This window comes from Emys orbicularis, chromosome 5, assembly GCF_028017835.1.
Source record: "Emys orbicularis isolate rEmyOrb1 chromosome 5, rEmyOrb1.hap1, whole genome shotgun sequence".
NCBI classification, from domain to species: Eukaryota; Metazoa; Chordata; order Testudines; family Emydidae; genus Emys; species Emys orbicularis.
The window spans coordinates 91,794,852-91,812,820 of record NC_088687.1 but is presented as its reverse complement, the minus strand read 5'-3'; the positions used below and the strand labels follow the sequence as shown (position 1 = coordinate 91,812,820).

General features: G+C 44.4%; 2 protein-coding genes across 2 annotated transcripts in view; both read right to left on the bottom strand.

Moving 5' to 3' along the window:
• LONRF1 (LON peptidase N-terminal domain and ring finger 1) overlaps positions 1-10,231 on the bottom strand; it is a 39,135-nt gene extending 28,904 nt beyond the window's left edge. The window contains exon 1 of the mRNA XM_065404599.1: positions 9,543-10,231. Within this exon, the coding sequence (XP_065260671.1) occupies positions 9,543-9,704 (162 nt within the window). The 5' untranslated portion in view covers positions 9,705-10,231. The remainder of the gene's footprint in view (positions 1-9,542) is intronic.
• LOC135878878 (myb/SANT-like DNA-binding domain-containing protein 2) lies at positions 4,132-7,392 on the bottom strand. Its single transcript, XM_065404600.1, has 2 exons — positions 5,764-7,392; positions 4,132-4,694 (listed from the first exon to the last, which is right to left on the bottom strand). Exons 1-2 carry the CDS (start codon positions 6,308-6,310, stop codon positions 4,618-4,620), a joined length of 624 nt encoding a protein of 207 aa, XP_065260672.1. The 5' UTR covers positions 6,311-7,392; the 3' UTR covers positions 4,132-4,617.
• Positions 10,232-17,969: the final 7,738 nt, after the last annotated feature.

The following is a 17,969-nucleotide window of genomic DNA, read 5'->3' as shown; positions in this document are numbered from 1 at the left end:
GTGAATGCCCACGAATGCCTACTTGCATCTGATGAAGTGGGCATTCACCCACGAAAGCTTATGCTCCAATACTTCTGTTAGTCTTAAAGGTGCCACAGGACCCTCTGTTGCTTTTTACAGATTCAGACTAACACGGCTACCCCTCTGATACTTTGAGCTACAATGTGTCTTAATTAAAACTATCCTTAGGTTTTCTCCTCAAAAAGCATTTTATTTTAAAAAATCTGATTTAAATAAAAAAATCCAACAAATAAAAAATCCAATTTGATTTTTTTTAAATAATTGATTTTTATCCACCCTGCTTAATACACCTTTTAAACTTTACTATGCAGAATAAAAATGCTGCTTTCAACCATCTTAATTTAAACGAAACAAGCAGAGTTTCCTTACCCCATGAAATCTTTTTTTTTTTTTGTAGTTTACATTTAACATGTATTGTGTTTGCTTTTTTTCCTTCTCTGATGCTGCCTGATTGCATACTTCTGGTTCCAAACGAGGTCTGTGGTTGATTGATCAGTTCGTAACTCTGAGGTTTTACTGTATTTCAAGGTCTGCGGGAACAGCATTCCCCTATTGAGGAGGTCCACAGGAAGGGGAGACTGGGTAAGATGGTGGGGTACACTCTCCTACTTACTTTTGAGGACTGCAGGAAAAGGTAAAATCCCTATACTAAGACTTGAAAGACGTGTTGCCATGTGCCGCCTCCCACCCCACAAGCCTCTGAGTGGAAAAATTCTCTCATCTGGATATGATGGCAAAAGAGGAAAAATATAGGGATGGATTTTGAGTGATAAATTTAACAAAGTTACAGCTTAACACAGAAGAGGGGCGCTACCTGCCCTGTCACCTAGACTCATACATACCAGGCATTTTAAATGGGTCCAGTGTGGGAGCTACAGTGGGGTCCTACTATACAACACAACTTGGAGTAGACTCTCCTCAGCTTACCCCTAAAACTCAGCTCTTCTGAGTCCTATCACCCTAATCCCACCCACAAGGGGGACAGCAGGTATTAAAGGGGGGGGACCTCAGCCCATGAAGATCTCCCCTTATTCCATAAGCACAAGGCCCAAATCCCAGGTCTTTCAATTCTGGGAACCATTCCTTTTAACCCCAGTGGAAACGGACTGCCAAGTTGCAACAAATTAATGTCCTTACCAAGTACTTTCACTATTTACTCAATCCTACTCCTATTTAACTGCACTACCCAGGCCTTGGCCAATTTGGCTTTTATAAGAAGAAAAATTCCTTCTTGATCCCAAAACAGGCAACTGGTCAGAATTGCAGCATCTGCGAAGTAGTGTCAAAGCTACCAGTACAGGGTAGGGAGGGTGGGGATGCTGGAACAGAGCAAAAAGATGCTCCACATGGCCTGGGCTAGGCTTTAAATTAGTGAATGGTCCCTCACCCTCCCCATCAGCTACCTTTTCCATTGACAAGTCTCCCCAGTGACTACAATTCTCCCACTGCCAAAGCCCTCTGTTCTAACCTAGAGAAAAAGCTAGCTACTTACCATTTTTTAAAAACTGAAAACTCATGTCTCCAGCAATCATGTAATATGCAGTATTAAAGTTTATTGGAGCCCATGCTCCAAATACAGAAGTTAAAAACTTTTGACATTTGACTTTAATCAACTAATTTTGTTCCTGAGCACTAGATAACTAGATCTCAGTTACAAGTCAATAAACTAGATTCTCTCTCCTTTCAGGTTTTTTTGCTATGAAAAGATGAAAACCTAGGACTTTTTGAATCCTGATGTACACATTTAGGGTATCAGAATTCGGAAACACCTTGTCCAATTCGCTACAATTTTTCCTAACTAACAACATTGAGGCCAATATGACTTTTTATAATAATTTTAGATAAGTGGGCCAAAACCAAATTTATAAAAAGGAAATTCAGTGCAGCTTTACCTATGGAGTGACTGCCATAATTCCACAACAAATGGCTGTGATAGTTTCCTTACAATGGCTGTTCGATGAAAGCACATTTCCTCCTAAGGAAATTTCTGCCTCTACTCATCTGAGGCAGATTTCTTGGAAAGGGAAGGATTCTGGCTTTCCTCTTACATGTCCACCTTTTTAGGAATGGAGGCTAAAAAGGTCTTCAGATTTTGTTGGAGGAAGCTATAGAGCAAACTCAATTTTTTAGAAGTTTTGTTCACAAGAAGCTGAGTTTCTCTCCGGGTATATGGAGAAGTGAATGTACATTTTGAAAGCACATTTTGAACCAGTTTTGCCACAAGGAGGATTTAGTATTTCTGTAAATTAAGTTTTATTGACAGATAAGAGCTTGGGGAAAATGTAGTTTTATTTATCTAACAATGAAAACAAGTCTCTCTTTACTTCAAAACTAGGGGTATGTCTACACTACGGGATTAATCCGAATTTATATAATTCGAATTTGGAAAACAGATTGTATAAAGTCGAATGTATGCAGCCACACTAAGCACATTAATTCGGCGGTGTGCATCCATGTACCAGGGCTAGCGTCGATTTCTGGAGCGTTGCACTGTGGGTAGCTATCCCATAGCTATCCCATAGTTCCCGCAGTCTCCTCCGCCCATTGGAATTCGGGGTTGAGATCCCAATGCCTGATGGGGCCAAAAACATTGTCGCGGGTGGTTCTGGGTATATCCTCCCCCCTGTCCAGGAAGCAACGGCAGACAACCGTTTCACGCCTTTTTCCTGGGTGAACAGTGCAGATGCCATACCACGGCAAGCATGGAGCCCGCTCAGCTCAAGACAGCAGTCATGAACATTGTAAATACCTCGCGCCTTATCATGCAGTTTATGCTGAACCAGAACCTGCAAAACCAGGCGGCGAGGAGCAGGCTACGGCAGCGCGGCGGCGAAAGTGATGAGGATATGGACATGGAATTCTATCGAACCGCGGGACCCGGTGCTTTGGAGATCATGCTGTTAATGGGGTAGGTTATAGCCGTGGAACACCGATTCTGGGCCCGGGAAACAAGCACAGACTGGTGGGACCGCATAGTGTTGCGGGTGTGGGACGATTCCCAGTGGCTGCGAAACTTTCGCATGCGTAAGGGCACTTTCTTGGAACTTTGTGACTTGCTTTCCCCTGCCCTGAAGCGCCAGAACACCAAGATGAGAGCAGCCCTCACAGTTGAGAAGCGAGTGGCAATAGCCCTGTGGAAGCTTGCAATGCCAGACAGCTACCGGTCAGTCGGGAATCAATTTGGAGTGGGCAAATCTACTGTGGGGGCTGCTGTGATGCAAGTAGCCAAAGCAATCACTGAGGTGCTGCTACGAAAGCTAGTGACTCTGGGAGATGTGCAGGTCATAGTGGATGGCTTTGCTGCAATGGGATTCCCTAACTGTGGTGGGGCGATAGATGGAACCCACATCCCTATCTTGGCACCAGAGCACCAGGGTACCCAGTACATAAACCGCAAGGGTTACTTTTCAATGGTGCTGCAAGCACTTGTGGTTCACAAGGGACGTTTCACCAACATCAACGTGGGCTGGCCGGGAAGGGTTCATGATGCTCGCGTCTTCAGGAACACTACTCTGTTTAAAGGGCTGCAGCAAGGGACTTACTTCCTGGACCAGAAAATAACCGTTGGGGATGTTGAAATGCCAATAGTTATTCTTGGGGACCCAGCCTACCCCTTAATGCCATGGCTCATGAAGCCATACACAGGCAACCTGGACAGGAGTCAGGAGCTGTTCAACTACAGGCTGAGCAAGTGCAGAATGGTGGTAGAATGTGCATTTGGCCGTTTAAAAGGTCGCTGGCGATCGCTACTAACTCGCTCTGACCTCAGCCAAAGAAATCTCCCCATTGTTATTTCTGCTTGCTGTGTGCTCCACAATCTCTGTGAAAGTAAGGGGGAGACCTTTATGGCAAGGTGGGAGGCTGAGGCAAATCGCCTGGCTGCTGATTACGCGCAGCCAGACACCAGGGCGATTAGAAGAGCACACCAGGAAGCGCTGTGCATCAGAGAAGCTTTGAAAACCAGTTTCATGACTGGCCAGGCTACAGTGTGAAATTTCTGTTTGTTTCTCCTTCATGAAAACCCGCCCCCTTTATTGACTCATTCTCTGTAAGGAACCCACCCCTCCCCGTTCCCCCAGCTTGCTTTCAAAGGAAATAAAGTCACTATCATTTAAAAATCATGTATTCTTTATTAAGTGATTATAAACACGGGGAGAGAACCAACAAGGTAATCTGGGTGAGGTTTGGGAGGAGGATAGGAGGGAAGTAAAAGGCCACTGAAAAAATTCAATATAATGACAGCCTTTTGGTTGGGCTGTCCACTGGGGTGGAGTGGGAGGGTGCACGGAGCCTCCCCCCCCGCGTTCTCACACGTCTGGGTGAGGAGGATATGGAACATGGTGAGGGGGGAGGGAGGTTATACAGCGGCAGTCTGTCATCCTGCTGCCGTTCCTGAAGCTCCACCAGACGCCGGAGCATGTCCGTTTGATCACGCAGCAGCCCCAGCGTTGCAGCCTGCCACCTCTCATCTCGAGCGTCCCTCATGACCTCACGTTCACTGGCATCTTTCCTAAATTTAGATACCGTGTCCTTCCACTCATTCAAATGAGCTCTTTCATTGCGGGTGCATTCCATTATTTCCGTGAACATGTCGTCTCACGTCCTCTTTCTACGCCGCCTTATCTGAGATAGCCTTCGGGACGGAGGAGGGAGGCTTGAAAAATTTGCAGCTGCTGGAGGGAGGGTTGAAACAAAGGAGAGACGTTTTTAAAATGATACATTTTACAGAACAATGCTTATACTCTTTCACGGTGAAAAACACTATTCACATTACATAGCACATGTGATTTCAGTACAAGGTCGCATTTTCCATCTTAATATTGAGTGCCTGTGGCTTTGGTGTTAGAGATCACAGACGCAGGTCCGGGCAACAGAATTCAGCTTGCATGCAGCCATGGTAAGCCATTGTCTTTCGGCTTCTGCGCCCTCCTTTCCCACATACCAAGCAAAGCCTGTTGACTGCTGCGGTTTTCCTGTTAACCTTCAGCAACAGAAAACAAACTAACCCCCTCCCCCCCCCCCATCCAATTATCTGGGATGATCGCTTTATCCCTCCCCCCACCGCGTGGCAGGTATCAGGGAAGATCCCTGCAGAAACCAAACTAACCCCCCCGCCCTCCCCCTCCCGCCATGAATTATCTGGGATGATCGCTGTACCCCTCCCCCCACCGCGTGGCTGGTAACAGGGAAGATCCCTGCTAGCCAAACGCGAAAAGCTCAGGGCCAATTCCCCACACCCTGCGCTTGGCTAACTGCAGGGAAGGATTTCTTTTCAGCCACAGGCAAACAGCCCAGTAGGAACGGCCACCTCTGTCCCCTTAATTAAGTTCCCGTATTTCAACCAGGTTACCATGAGCGATATCACTCTCCTGAGGATTACACAGCAAGATAAAGAACGGATGTTGCTTGAATGCCAGCAAACACCGGGACCATACGCTGCCAGGCTTTGTCAGGCAATGATACCAGATTACTTGCTGCAAGCATGGCGTGGTCAAGTGTCCTACCATGGAGGACGGAATAAGGCTGCACTGCCCAGAAACCTTGTGGCAAGGCTTTTGGAGTACCTCCAGGACAGCTTCATGGAGATGTCCCTGGAGGATTTCCGCTCCATCCCCAGACACGTTAACAGACTTTTCCAGTAGCTGCACTGGCCGCGAATGCATCCCAAGTCCTCAGGGCAAAGTAATCATTAAAAAACGCTTGCTCTTAAAACCAGTATTCTATTTTAAAAGGTAAACTCACCTGAGGTCCCTTCCATGGGGTCATGGTCTTGGATACTGGCTTGGGAGGGTTGGGAGGGTACTTCAGTCAGGCTGAGAAAAAGATCCTGGCTGTTGGGGAGAACAGAGTGCTGGGTGCTCTCCGCAAGCTCGTCCTCCTCCTTCTCCTCCTCCTCTTCCCCATCCGCAGAATCCTCAGGTGTAGCTGATGAGATTATCCCCGACCCGGAATCCACGGTCACAGGTGGGGTAGTGGTGGCGGCCCCCCCTAGAATTGCATGCAGCTCGGTGTAGAAGCGGCATGTCCGCGGCTCTGACCCGGAGCGACTGTTTGCCTCCTTTGTTTTTTGATAGGCTTGTCTGAGCTCCTTGACTTTCACGCGGCACTGATCTGAGTCCCTATTGTGGCCTCTCTCCATCATGCCCTTGGAGATTTTTTCAAAAGTTTTGGCATTTCGTCTTTTCGAACGAAGTTCTGCTAGCACTGAATCCTCTCCCCATATAGCGATCAGATCCAGTACCTCCCGTACGGTCCATGCTGGTGCTCTTTTTCGATTATCGGCCTGCATGGTTACCTGTGCTGATGAGCTGAGCTATCTGTGGTCACCTGTGCTCTCCACGCTGGGCAAACAGGAAATGAAATTCAAATGTTCGTGGGGCTTTTCCTGTCTACCTGGCCAGTGCATCGAGTTCAGATTGCTGTCCAGAGCGGTCACAATGGTGCACTGTGGGATAGCTCCCGGAGGCCAATACCATCGAATTGCGGCCACACTAACCCTAATTCGAAATGACAAAATCGATTTTGGCGCTACTCTGCTCGTCGGGGTGGAGTACAGAAATCGATTTTAAGAGCCCTTTATTTTGAAATAAATGGCTCCGTTGTGTGGACGGGTGCAGGGTTAATCCGATTTAACGCTGCTAAATCCGAATTAAAGTCATAGTGTAGACCAGGCCTAGGTATGAAGAGAAATGTCTTCCAAGAACAATATAAAAATCTGAAGTTTTTAGTCCTGGCTGACAACTGCACCTCCCCTTACAGGACTACTCCAAGTATTATTTAATGTTTAAATGCTTTAATGAGAAAAAATGTAATGCGAGTGCTTATACTTTCACACTAAGTGCAGAACTCTAAAGTGAGATATTTGCAGATATAATTCAATTTTCATTCAAATCTCCACACTAAGTTACCTACTGCATATACAAACAGCACATTTACCCAGAAAGATCCTGCCTTTAAGTGATTACAGCTACCTGTACCACATCCGAAGTCATCAACAATTCCCAAGCAATGAACTTGTTAAGCTGGTGTTAAATTTGTAAATATTTATATTTTCAAGTGTTTTCTCTTAAGTGAACAATCATTTCTCTTTTTAAAACAAAAACAAAGCTTGGAAATTCAAAATTAGGGTAACATTTAAAATTAGATAGCATGAAAACACATATTCGAGAATCAAAAATCTTTCACCCTATGTAACTATCACACCTTATGAATGAGCTGAAGGCATTGATGGTCTTTCATGAAGTTTTTGATAACCACTTTAAGACAAGAAATATCTTAATTTTTAAATCACAAGACAAATTCACTTTCACTAATAGCTGTTGAAAATTTTCCCCCTTCAGGAACTGAAAGACATATTGAAGAAACACCAACATTAAAAAAAAAAAAAAAAATGCTTCCATCTGGAAAAACAAAACAAAAACACACTGCTTTTGTTACAGCCCAAGAATACAGAAAAGCACTTTGTTTACATTGTGTATTTGACTCCATTTTGTGTAGTCAGTTTTATTATTTCTTCTATATAGTCATTTTCCTCTTTTTGCAAGTCTTTTATACAACAGGAGAGCGAAAAAAACATTTAAAAAACAGGATACTGTGCCTATAAGACCACAAAAACTGCCAGGGGGACTCGGGGGCAGAGGTAACACTAGAACATGGGTGGGCAACCTATGGCACGTGTGCCAAAGGCGGCACACGAGCTGATTTTCAGTGGCACTCACACTGCCCAGGTCCTGGCCACCGGTCCGGGGGGCCCTGCATTTTAAATTTAATTTTAAACGAAGCTTCTTAAACATTTTAAAAACCTTATTTACTTTACATACAACAATAGTTTAGTTGTATATTATAGACTTATAGAAAGAGACCTTCTAAAAACATTAAACTGTATTACTGGCACGTGAAACCTTAAATCAGAGTGAATAAATGAAGACTCGGCACACCACTTCTGAAAGGTTGCTGACCCCTGCACTAGAAACTACAGTACTTTTAAGTAGTTTATGGACATGATTAGATTTCCAGTTCATGGTGGAGCTAAAAGGAGGGACACCATTGAGATTTCTGCAAGGCTTCACCATTCTCAAACAAACTGCTCTGTCAAAAATCCAAGCAAAGCTAACAAACCATAGGGACCCCGTCCTTTCCAAATTCTTCCAACCCATGTATTGCCTTGCCCGCCCCCTTCTTTCACCCCACCACAGTCACGCAAATATGCCAAGACCAATTTTAAACAAATCCAAACTTACAAAAAGCTGTTTTAGATTCAAAACTGCAACAAAAAACTCATGAGCAAGATGTTTCAGAAGTGAAAACCACCTCAGCTTCTGACTGTCTTGCTTCCCAAATGCCTCATGCCAAGTTTTTTTTTAGAAAGATAGCATAGAGCAGAAGTCTGAAGTTTCAGGCAGCTTAGTTAGGTTTTGCCAAACTACAGGGCATGTCAAAACCGAGCCTGTAACAGCAAGCTAGTTTCAAACTTAATACTAATAAAATAGCGTTGTCTATTTAATAACAAAATGATAATAGACTCTCTCTGGTTTGAAAGCCAACAGCTTTAGCCTTGTCCAGGAGTTCCCAAACATTTTACTAAAGTGACTCATCAACTGCATTTTGTCTTTTCGTGACCCACCATTGTATATAGCACTCCCAGTGCAGGCACCGCACTAATCCCAGCCTGGTGCAGAGGTAAGGGGAGCTGGAGACCAAGCCCGCAACATACTCATCTTGCAACAATGGCAGCAGCTCCTGTCCATGACAGGAGAGTAGCTGAGCCAAACCTGATTGATATTGCAACCTGGTGCATGGGTTTACAGCACCACTAAGGTTTGGCCTGGCCATACCTGTATGGCCACAGTAACCTTAAGTGGCACTGAGACACCATGCACCAGGTCACAACGTCCAAGCGGGGAGCCAGGCCCAGCCCTGAGGGATGGAAGCCACCACAGTGGGGTCAGTGAGAGATAGGCTTGCTCTCCAACGCCCTCCTGCCCCGCAAGCTCCTCTCCAGGCCAGAAGAAATTTAGGTTTGCCTAGGCCAGGGCTCAGTGATGAGTTAAAATTGCCTGGAATGTGGCAACCCACCTAGAACCTTCCTGTGACTCACTGGTGGATTGGGACTAATTTTTTTTTTTTTTTTTGAGGGGGGGGGTCTATTTATCATACAAGAACAAAAAAATTATCCTTTTTTTAATATTCACGTAGCATCAGGGCAGTTCACTGACAAAAAAGAAAAAAAAGGACAAGAGGTTCCCTCCACCCTGAAGAGTTTAAAATCAAAATTGATAAAAAACAAGGATGCAGAAAAGCAGTATTTTTCACATCTCACTGACTCCCAGATTTAAAGGTAGGGGTTTTGTTTTGTTTTTTTAAATCAAGCATTTAGACCACACTGATTTGAAAGTTTAAATAAAGTAAGAGTAACTGGGTCAGCCAAATTATTTTGATGCGATTTGAACATCATAATTTAGCACTGTAGACAAATTCAGATTTAAAAAAAAAAACAACACACAGATTGCAAACCAACTTACCTCTGGCCAATTTGACATTTTAGAGATGATAAAATTTAGGTCTTCTATGGCTGTTTTAAACTCTTGGAGGCCAGCATATGATTCAGCTCTGTAAACTCTTAACATCAAGTCACTGGGATCTGAAAACAAGATATTTTTAGTTTTATATACATATACATACATACACACACACTTTGACCCAACTAAAAAAGTTACACATTCCTATAAGATAACAAAACCCACAAGCATGCTAGACTATTTTTTTAAAAATGCAATGGCTTCCCTAAATTTAACAGTTTTAAAAACAATGTTTGCATCAAATGCTTTGCAAAATATTTGGAACCTCCCTTAAATCTTAAAGATAGTCCATTCTAATGTACTTACATAATCTTAGGTTTTAATTTAAAAAACTTAATAAAACTACTTATTAGTTATAAAAATGAACAAAAAGGTAAAATTTGAAACCTACTCAAGAAGGCCAGATAAATTTTGTAATATACTTAACATGGACAGTTAGTTTTGCATTCACATGTACATTAAATTTTGTTTACACTTTTTAAAAATTTCTTACCTTCGCACTGAGACACTACCGAGACAAGTGAAATCATTTTAGTTCAAAGCACTTATGCCTGTTATAAAAAGTCTAATTTACTTTTACCTTTTCTGCTGTAACAAGTAAGTTAACATTTCACTCTATCTAGGCCAGGAAGTTAGACTGATCAATTTCACTGCAATTCTCAAGCACTACTGTGTGTCAGGATTCCAAGTGTTATAGAGAAAAGGTCTCAAGGAATAGGAGACTATAAAAAACCACAAGCATTGATAGGGGACTTGGCAACAAGTATAGTACTTGAAATTACTTAACTTTTTGTTTTTTATTGACTAGATTCTGAATCGACAATGTCCCTTAAATAAAAATTTATTTTGAATTTTAAATGTCAGAACATTTCTATTAATATTACGGTTTTGCCAGTCCTCATTTGCCTGACTTTTTGAAGAAAATGATAAATTGAAGTCTAACTTGAATCGACAGTGTCCTTTTAACACACTGTACACACCAATTCCCTTTCCAAAAAGAGGATAGGATAGTTGTTTTGAGTGGAGTTGTACAAAATGATGGGCCATGATTTAAAGGGTCTTAATCAGGCCTTTAAGGCCCCATTTGGCAAAATATGTATATTAGCTTTACACATGTGAGTAGTCCAGTTTACTTTAGTGGACCTTCTCATATGTGTAAAGTTACTTGCGTGCAAAAGTGTTTGCAAAAACATGGCTTAAATTTGCATGTGTAATTTTGTAAGCATAATCTAAATGCCACATTACGCTGTATGCAGTGTTCCTGTAGCCGTGTTGGGTCCCAGATATTAGAGAAACAAGGTGGGTGAGATACCTATGTTATTGGTCCAATTTCTATTGGTGAGAAAGAGACACTTTCGAGCTTACACAGAGATCTTCAGGTTTGGGAAACATACCCAGAGTGTCACAGCTAAATACAAAGTGAAACAGATTGTTTAGCATAAGTAGTTACATATTTCAAGGGGCCATTTGAGGTAAAGTGGCCCATTAACATGTTATCAGCCAATAACTACCCAATATGCATATGCATATAGCAGGCATAAATCCTATTTCCAAATGGGAGTGACTGTACTTGCAAAACTGCAAGCTGTTTTTAAGCTTTGTCCCAGAATTGCAATGCTTAAAGAAATACTGTCAGGTCAGCTTTGGCCCCAACTTTAGGTTAAGCATATGCTTTTTATAAAAACTAAAAATATATCCATGCAACATCTAGATTTCAAACATCAAACCACTGTTCTATTACAAACTACGGAAGTGAGAATACAACTAGCCAGTTTAATTGTTCAAACAAAGATATCAAAAAATAAGCAAGCAGCATAAACTGTAAGAAATACATTTGTACTCCAAAACTTTCAGTTTCAGCAAATTAAAATGTTATTCAGGAGGGAATCAAATAAGTATTATGGTATTTTGGATATGCTAAAAGAAATAAGTTATGAAAATACACAAGGCAAAAAGAAAGCTACGAAATTCAAATCACACTATTTATGATTACAGTATAATTTACTAATAAGTGGTGGAGTTGCACCTATATCAGTTATGTGGGGGATAGGAGGTACATGCTAAGCTAAAAGACTCAAGATGTCTTTATTCTGATTTTAACCTGACCGCATCCCTTTAATGACTTCTATTTCATTTCAACTTAATCAGCATAAGAACTACCCATCCCCACATTTGTGAAGAGTTAGGGGCAAACTTCCAAGTTTACAATTAATTCACATCCCAAATAATAGGAGAGAGTTATTAAAAGCAGTTAACTCATTTTCTCTTTTAACCTGACTAAAGCTGAGTTTATGGCATTAAGTTCAATTTAGGACAACAGATTTATGTCAATCAGATTTTGGACTGTATGTCTGGGTAAAGTGGAACTAAGATGGGATGACAAGGAGAAAAGCTTCTTTAAAACATCTGAACTAAGGGAATTTTTAAAAAGAGTAAGCTAATATTTCCCTCTCTCTCGAACTCTGAGCCTTTGTGAGAATTCCTCTATGTTGCTGGAGGAAAAAAAACCTTGCCAAGCCAATAGCTCAGAATATATACTAACATAATTCTATATCTGCCTTATTTACTTTACAGCAATGTTTTGTAAGAACACTCACAGATCAATGAATTTAAAGGTCCCTAAATATGTATGACATCTAATATAGATTTATACAGCTGTCTTAAACACCTCTAACACATTAGAACTACCACACGGAGTAACAACTTTTATTGTATAATTAGTCAGTACTTGGAACACTTGAGTTTTTTGGGCTATACAAAGGAAAAGAATGTAGAAAGGATTGTGGTCTGAGTAAATCTCTAAATCTGCAATCTAATATATGCATGAATAATATCTGCATAAGAAAACTATGGATAAATATTAAGACTGAAAGCTATGTTTTCAGGTTTTACCTGTCATTTGTTAAACCCAAACCTAAATGTAAACTTGGTACAACAATGTAATTAAAAAACTCTTCATTCATAGACACCTCAAATATTATGACAGTCAGAGCCATAAGCAGTGCCATGGGGAGGAGGAGGAGGAGGAGAGATCCCTTAGGTTCTTAATGTCTAACCAGAAAAATCCATCTCTCCTTCCACTTCCTCAAAAATCCTAAACCATAAATGTTTATAATCACAGAGACCCATTTACAATCCAAAAGCCATTTAGATTTTACTTCATTTGTTTGATTACCTTTTATGTGTGTGCCACAATGCCAAATTCTATATTAAAATAAAATACTTAATTCTTAAGAAGTTCCTAGTTTAAAAATAAATTACTCAACACTCCATGCTCCTTTGGCCTGACTAACACAGGATGCTACAACTGTACTAAAAAATAGTTTAGGACACTGCTACAATCAAACATCCACACATATTATGCTCCCAAGAGATGTTTAAGATTTGAACAGAATATTTCTAACAGGAGTGTATTTTGACAACAGTTTATTCTGAAATGGCAGCTAACATTTCTCCCTAATATGGATCAGAAAAGAGACTTCTGTCAAATGAATATGTTTAGCTTGATATCTAAACTTTTTCCCCCCTGCAATTTATGGCAATTCCATAAATGCAGTGCCCAAGTATTAAAAACCAAATGTTAAAAAGGTATAATTTCAGACTAAGTTTCTGAACAACCATTGTAAAAATAAAGAGACTAGAACTTAACCAAATTCAGTCTTCCATACCGGAACTAAGGCACCATAAGAGGGAACCTGGCATTGTTTCTGTCTAGGTGTTTATGTCTTGCTCATCTCTATGGTGTCAAAATGCTTGGGTGAGCTAGACTAACCTCACTGATACAGTGACCACATGAGTCTGTACAGAGCCAAGCTACTGTCCGTACTCAATAAATAATAATCCAAGAACACCCTTTCACCCCCCCCCCCTTGCCCTCTCTAGCAACAGTGTATTATGAAACGCCTACCACACCCATCTGTGATGTCACTAGCATTACACAACCTGTCCCCCTCCATGCCCCGTCTGCTTATGCAACTAGGCCTGGCCTGCTGGGAATTGTCTCAGTGACACACTTGAGAGGCTGGGAAAACAGGTCTCTCTTTGGAAACAATGCAAATACAGCAGGCATGGTTCTAAGATACCCTGTCACCGTCCAACAATGTCTATGTCGGAGGCACGGAAAAAGCTGGCCTGGGAAAAGGTTTGCAGTAGAGGGGCAGTGTGCCCCACTCCACAAGTACCCCTCCGTGTATCTGCTCACCAGACAGCCCTCATGCAGCCCCACAATCGGTTCTCTCGCTGCTCGTTCCCGTAGTAAGTTAGCGACATTAGAAAAGTCAACTCTTGGAGCTCTAGCAAACTTCAGACTTGTTTCAAAGGGCCTATCCCTGCCAGCTTCCCCTCGTGATTTCGGCAGCTTACTTCATCCCGGCGTCGACTCCTCCCCGACTGAGCTATGAGGGGAGGAGAGGGGCACGGTGGAGACGGAGTGACAGGAGACGGACAAGAGCACTCAGCTCCCTGCGGCACACCCGAGGAACCAAGTCTCGGCCTGTCGCGCCAACTGAAACCGAAGCGGGTCCCCTGCCCCCCTGGGTGCAGAACAGACTGGGGGGGGGGGGGGAACGTGCCAGGGCCCAGCGCGCAAGCTGAGCCTCCCCCGCTGCCCATTACCTGCTTGCAAGGCCTGGCTGGCGGCGCTCAGGCTCTCTCGGAAGCGCCCCTGGCTCAGCAGTTCCCCCAGCAGGTTGCCGGTCCGCGCCCTCTCACACTCGGCCGGGAACCATTTCTCCGCCAACTGGCTGAGGACGACGCTGGTCCGGAGCTGGGCGGCGGCGCCACCCCCGGCCGGCGGCAGCAGCAGGTCCCGGCACAGGCGGCAGCGGGAGCGCAGCTCCCTCCGGAGGCAGCGGCGGCAGTAGCTGTGCCCGCACGGAGCGGTCACCGGCTCGCCCAGGAAGCCCCGGCAGCCGCAGCAGGTCAGCGGCCCTGCGGCCGCGCCGCCTCCCTCCTCCCGGGCCCCCTGGTCCCGGCTCCAGTCCAGCCCCTGTCGGAGGCGGTAGTTCAGCACCAGACAGTCCACAAGGGTCTCGAGGCGGCGGGGTCCCGCAGGCGGCCCGAGACGCAGCGCCGCCGAGTAAGTCTCCAGCGCTTCCTTCAGGTGGTTCCCCAGGGCCAGCAGCTCCCCGCGCCGCAGCAACCGCTCCTGCTCCCCTTCGGGCTCTCCGCGGGGCCACCCGCTGCCCCCTGGCTCCGGGGACCCCTCCGAGCTCACAACCACCGACGACGACGACGCCATCCTGCTGCGAGCCCCCACCCTGCCCCGCTCGCCGTCCGGATCCCAGAGGGGGGTGTGGCGCTCCTCGCGGCGCGGCTGTAGCCGGGCTCTGCTCTGCGCACGGCCCCGAGGCACTCGCGATGGGGGGGAGAGGGGGTGTACACACTTAAGCGGGTGACGGGCGCAGCACACGCGCGCCCTATAGCAGCAGCTTCACGGAGCGGTCGTTAGACCGTAACCCCCTTTCAAACATCGCCGCAGACCCGCCGCTGGCTTACATAAAAAGCTGCGTCACCTGACCACAACGTGCACTCTCCATTGGCTGAGAGGCACGGCGTGGGGGAGGGGGCGGAGGAGATTACAAAACACAGCTCGACGCTCCCCGCGTGCCATAGCTCAGCGAGGAGAGGGCGGGGCCTACAGGCGCGGAGGAGCCGAGGGAGGAGCCCGCCGGGGTGGTGGGCAGGGCCTAGGGGAATGGGCGGAGACTCGGTGCGTGTGAGGCGCTCGCAGTTAGGGAGCTCGTTCAGGTCAGCCTGGCTGGAGCGGTAAGGAGGTGTTCTCGGGGCAGCACAAGAGGCTCCAGCAGACCGGCAAGGGGAGAAGAAACAACCCAGTGGTGCTAAAAATGCCTGAACCTCTGTGCTCTACAGCGCCCCCATTATGACAGAATCTGCCCCCCGCCCCCAGCTAAATACACACGTGCACTTTTTTCAAATAGCTTTAAACAGTGCCTGTGCCTGACTGGCTCTCATGAGAGCAAGACGCTTCTTCGAGCCTGTGCTGAGTGATCTGCAGGTGCCAAACTACCCCGGGCAGCACGCAGTGGGGCATTGTAACCTTCAGCATTTCAGTTGGGAGTGAAGGTTTCTTATTATTTATATTACTGTAAAGCCTAGGAGCCCTTCTCAGGAACCAGGATCCTGCTGTGCTAGGCCCTATCCTGTTAGGAGCTGGGTGAAATTAGGGGATGAGTTAAAACCCCATTGAGATTGAAGGGTCACACTTATCAATGAACATAACTGTAAACATAAGCCCCATCCTCAGATGAAAGGTGTGTGCAGGAGATTTTGGTGGAGTAGCACTTTGGGTAGGTGTTGGGGAGAACAGGGGGGAAGGGAGGACAGGTAAGAACAGAGAGAGAAGCAGGAAAGCCAAGCAGTAGGCTATGACTCTAGAAAAAGCTAGAGTGAGTGTGTTTGGGTCTGTTAGCTGAAGAGGCTTGGGGCTATAAGCTAAATAATTGCTCCATTTGTGCCTCCTGCATTGGGAAAAGTGGGATTCTATATGTTCTTTGTAAATAAACCCAGTTGCATCCAAAAATACTAGACTCCTTCAATGTCTACTTCTAAATGAAGCATCATCTAGATTCTCAACTTTGAGTTGCTGCTCACGTCAAAGAGGGACAACAACTGTGTTAGAGGTGGGATCTAGTTTCCAAAGAGAGAGATTGTGAGCTGTTAAACCAAGTGTGATGTTATGAGTGTAATATAATATCTCATTGAAAGGTGACAGGGCCAGAAAGAGTTAATTACCTCCCAGACTGACCTAACCCATGGCTGAACTTTAGTGACTGGTTAGGAAGATATGTAAATGAATAGAGCTTTGAAATGCAAGTCTGCATTGTTAGAGATAAAAGGGTAGCTGTTTGCTCAGGGCTTGTGATATAAGCAAACGAGTCTTGTCTATTGCTATAGCTTTGATTCAAAGATCAAAAAAGGAGTATCAGTATTTAGAAAGATACTTAAGTGAAATAGTATTATTGTCTATATGTCTCTTTGAAGGTTGTGGTAACCTGTATCTGAACTGTTTAATGGATAAATTATCCTGTGCTAATTGCCATGATGTTTAGAAGAAGGAAAGTTGAGCCTATTGTTTTCTCAGGCCAAAAGGCTGCTGGAAATGTATAAAAACCTTGGAACACGATCCTTCTGCATCTCAGATCTGCTTTGGGTTTCAAGAGGGGGAAACCTTAAGCGACAAGGATTGAGATACCCAGTCATTGACTGGAGCCACCCTGAATATGGACATTGGACTATAACCTATGGACTATATCTAAAAGGACTGGCAACTACAAGCTCACCTCTGCTATGTATCTAAACCTCAAGAATTGAATTCAAGTCTGTATGTATATTGATCTTTTAACCAACTCTCTCTCTTTTCTTTTTTAATTAAATTTAGTTTAGTTAATAAGAATTGTCTAGAAGCGTGTATTTTGGGCAAGATCTAAGTTGTAATTATACCTGGGTATGTGGCTGATCCTTTGGGATTGGAAGAACCTTTTCTTTTATATGATGAGATAAGATTTTCAGTAATCATCATCATATCTGACGTGTGTGTCTGGATGGAGGCCTGAGGCTGGGTTTTTAAGGGAACTGCATTGTTTGGACTTCTGAGTAACCAGTGAGGCACTATAGAAGCTGTTCTGTGCTGGCTTGGTAAACTAAGTTTTGGAATATCCACCAGCTTCTGGGGTTTGTCTGCCCCGTTTTGTTTGCAGCTCACCCTAATTGAGTGACCTCAGCTGGCTCCCAAGGGCAGCACCGTCACACCAAGATAGAACAATTAATGGAGGTACTTGCAGGAATCAAAAATGGGCATCAGGATGTAAAACAAGACTTAACACAGGAACTGGACCCATCACAAAAGAATTTAAAGTAAGACCTGGAAGTTTCACAAAAGTAACTAAAGCAGCATCTGGAGGATTCCCAGTTCAAATAATGCAAAATCCCCGTATCTTTGAGGGGAAAAAAGCTCCCTGGGAGACTTATTGGCTCAATTCAACTAAAATGAATGGGTGGTAAGTGGGACAGAAAGGAAGGTTTCAAGCAGCTAATTTAGGGGTCCCAGCTCTTTCTGTCCTGCAGAACTTACCCCCAGAAAAGAGACTGCTTATCCAGACCTGATACAGGCCCTTAGCATGCAGTTTTGAGCTAGCCTGGCAGAGCTAAGAGCTAGAAGGAGAGGCATTTGACAATGGACCAGTTTATAGATGCACAGCTGGAGTTGGACTTGCAGATCAAGATCAGCAAAAGGACACCAGAGACTGTGGAATTTGCCACAGAACTTGAATCTTTCCTTGCAGTAGTTCACCAGAAGAGGAAGCAACCACTAGTGAGGAAGATGAAAACTGATCAGTATTAGCCCTGTAA

Coding starts and splice junctions, on each gene's coding strand:
- LOC135878878 (XM_065404600.1), bottom strand. CDS start 6,310: ATGCAGGCCGATAATCGAAAAAGAGCACCAGCATGGACCGTACGGGAG. Junction 4,695..5,763: donor CCCCATGGAAGGGACCTCAG/GTGAGTTTACCT, acceptor CCCTCCCTCCAG/CAGCTGCAAATTTTTCAAGC.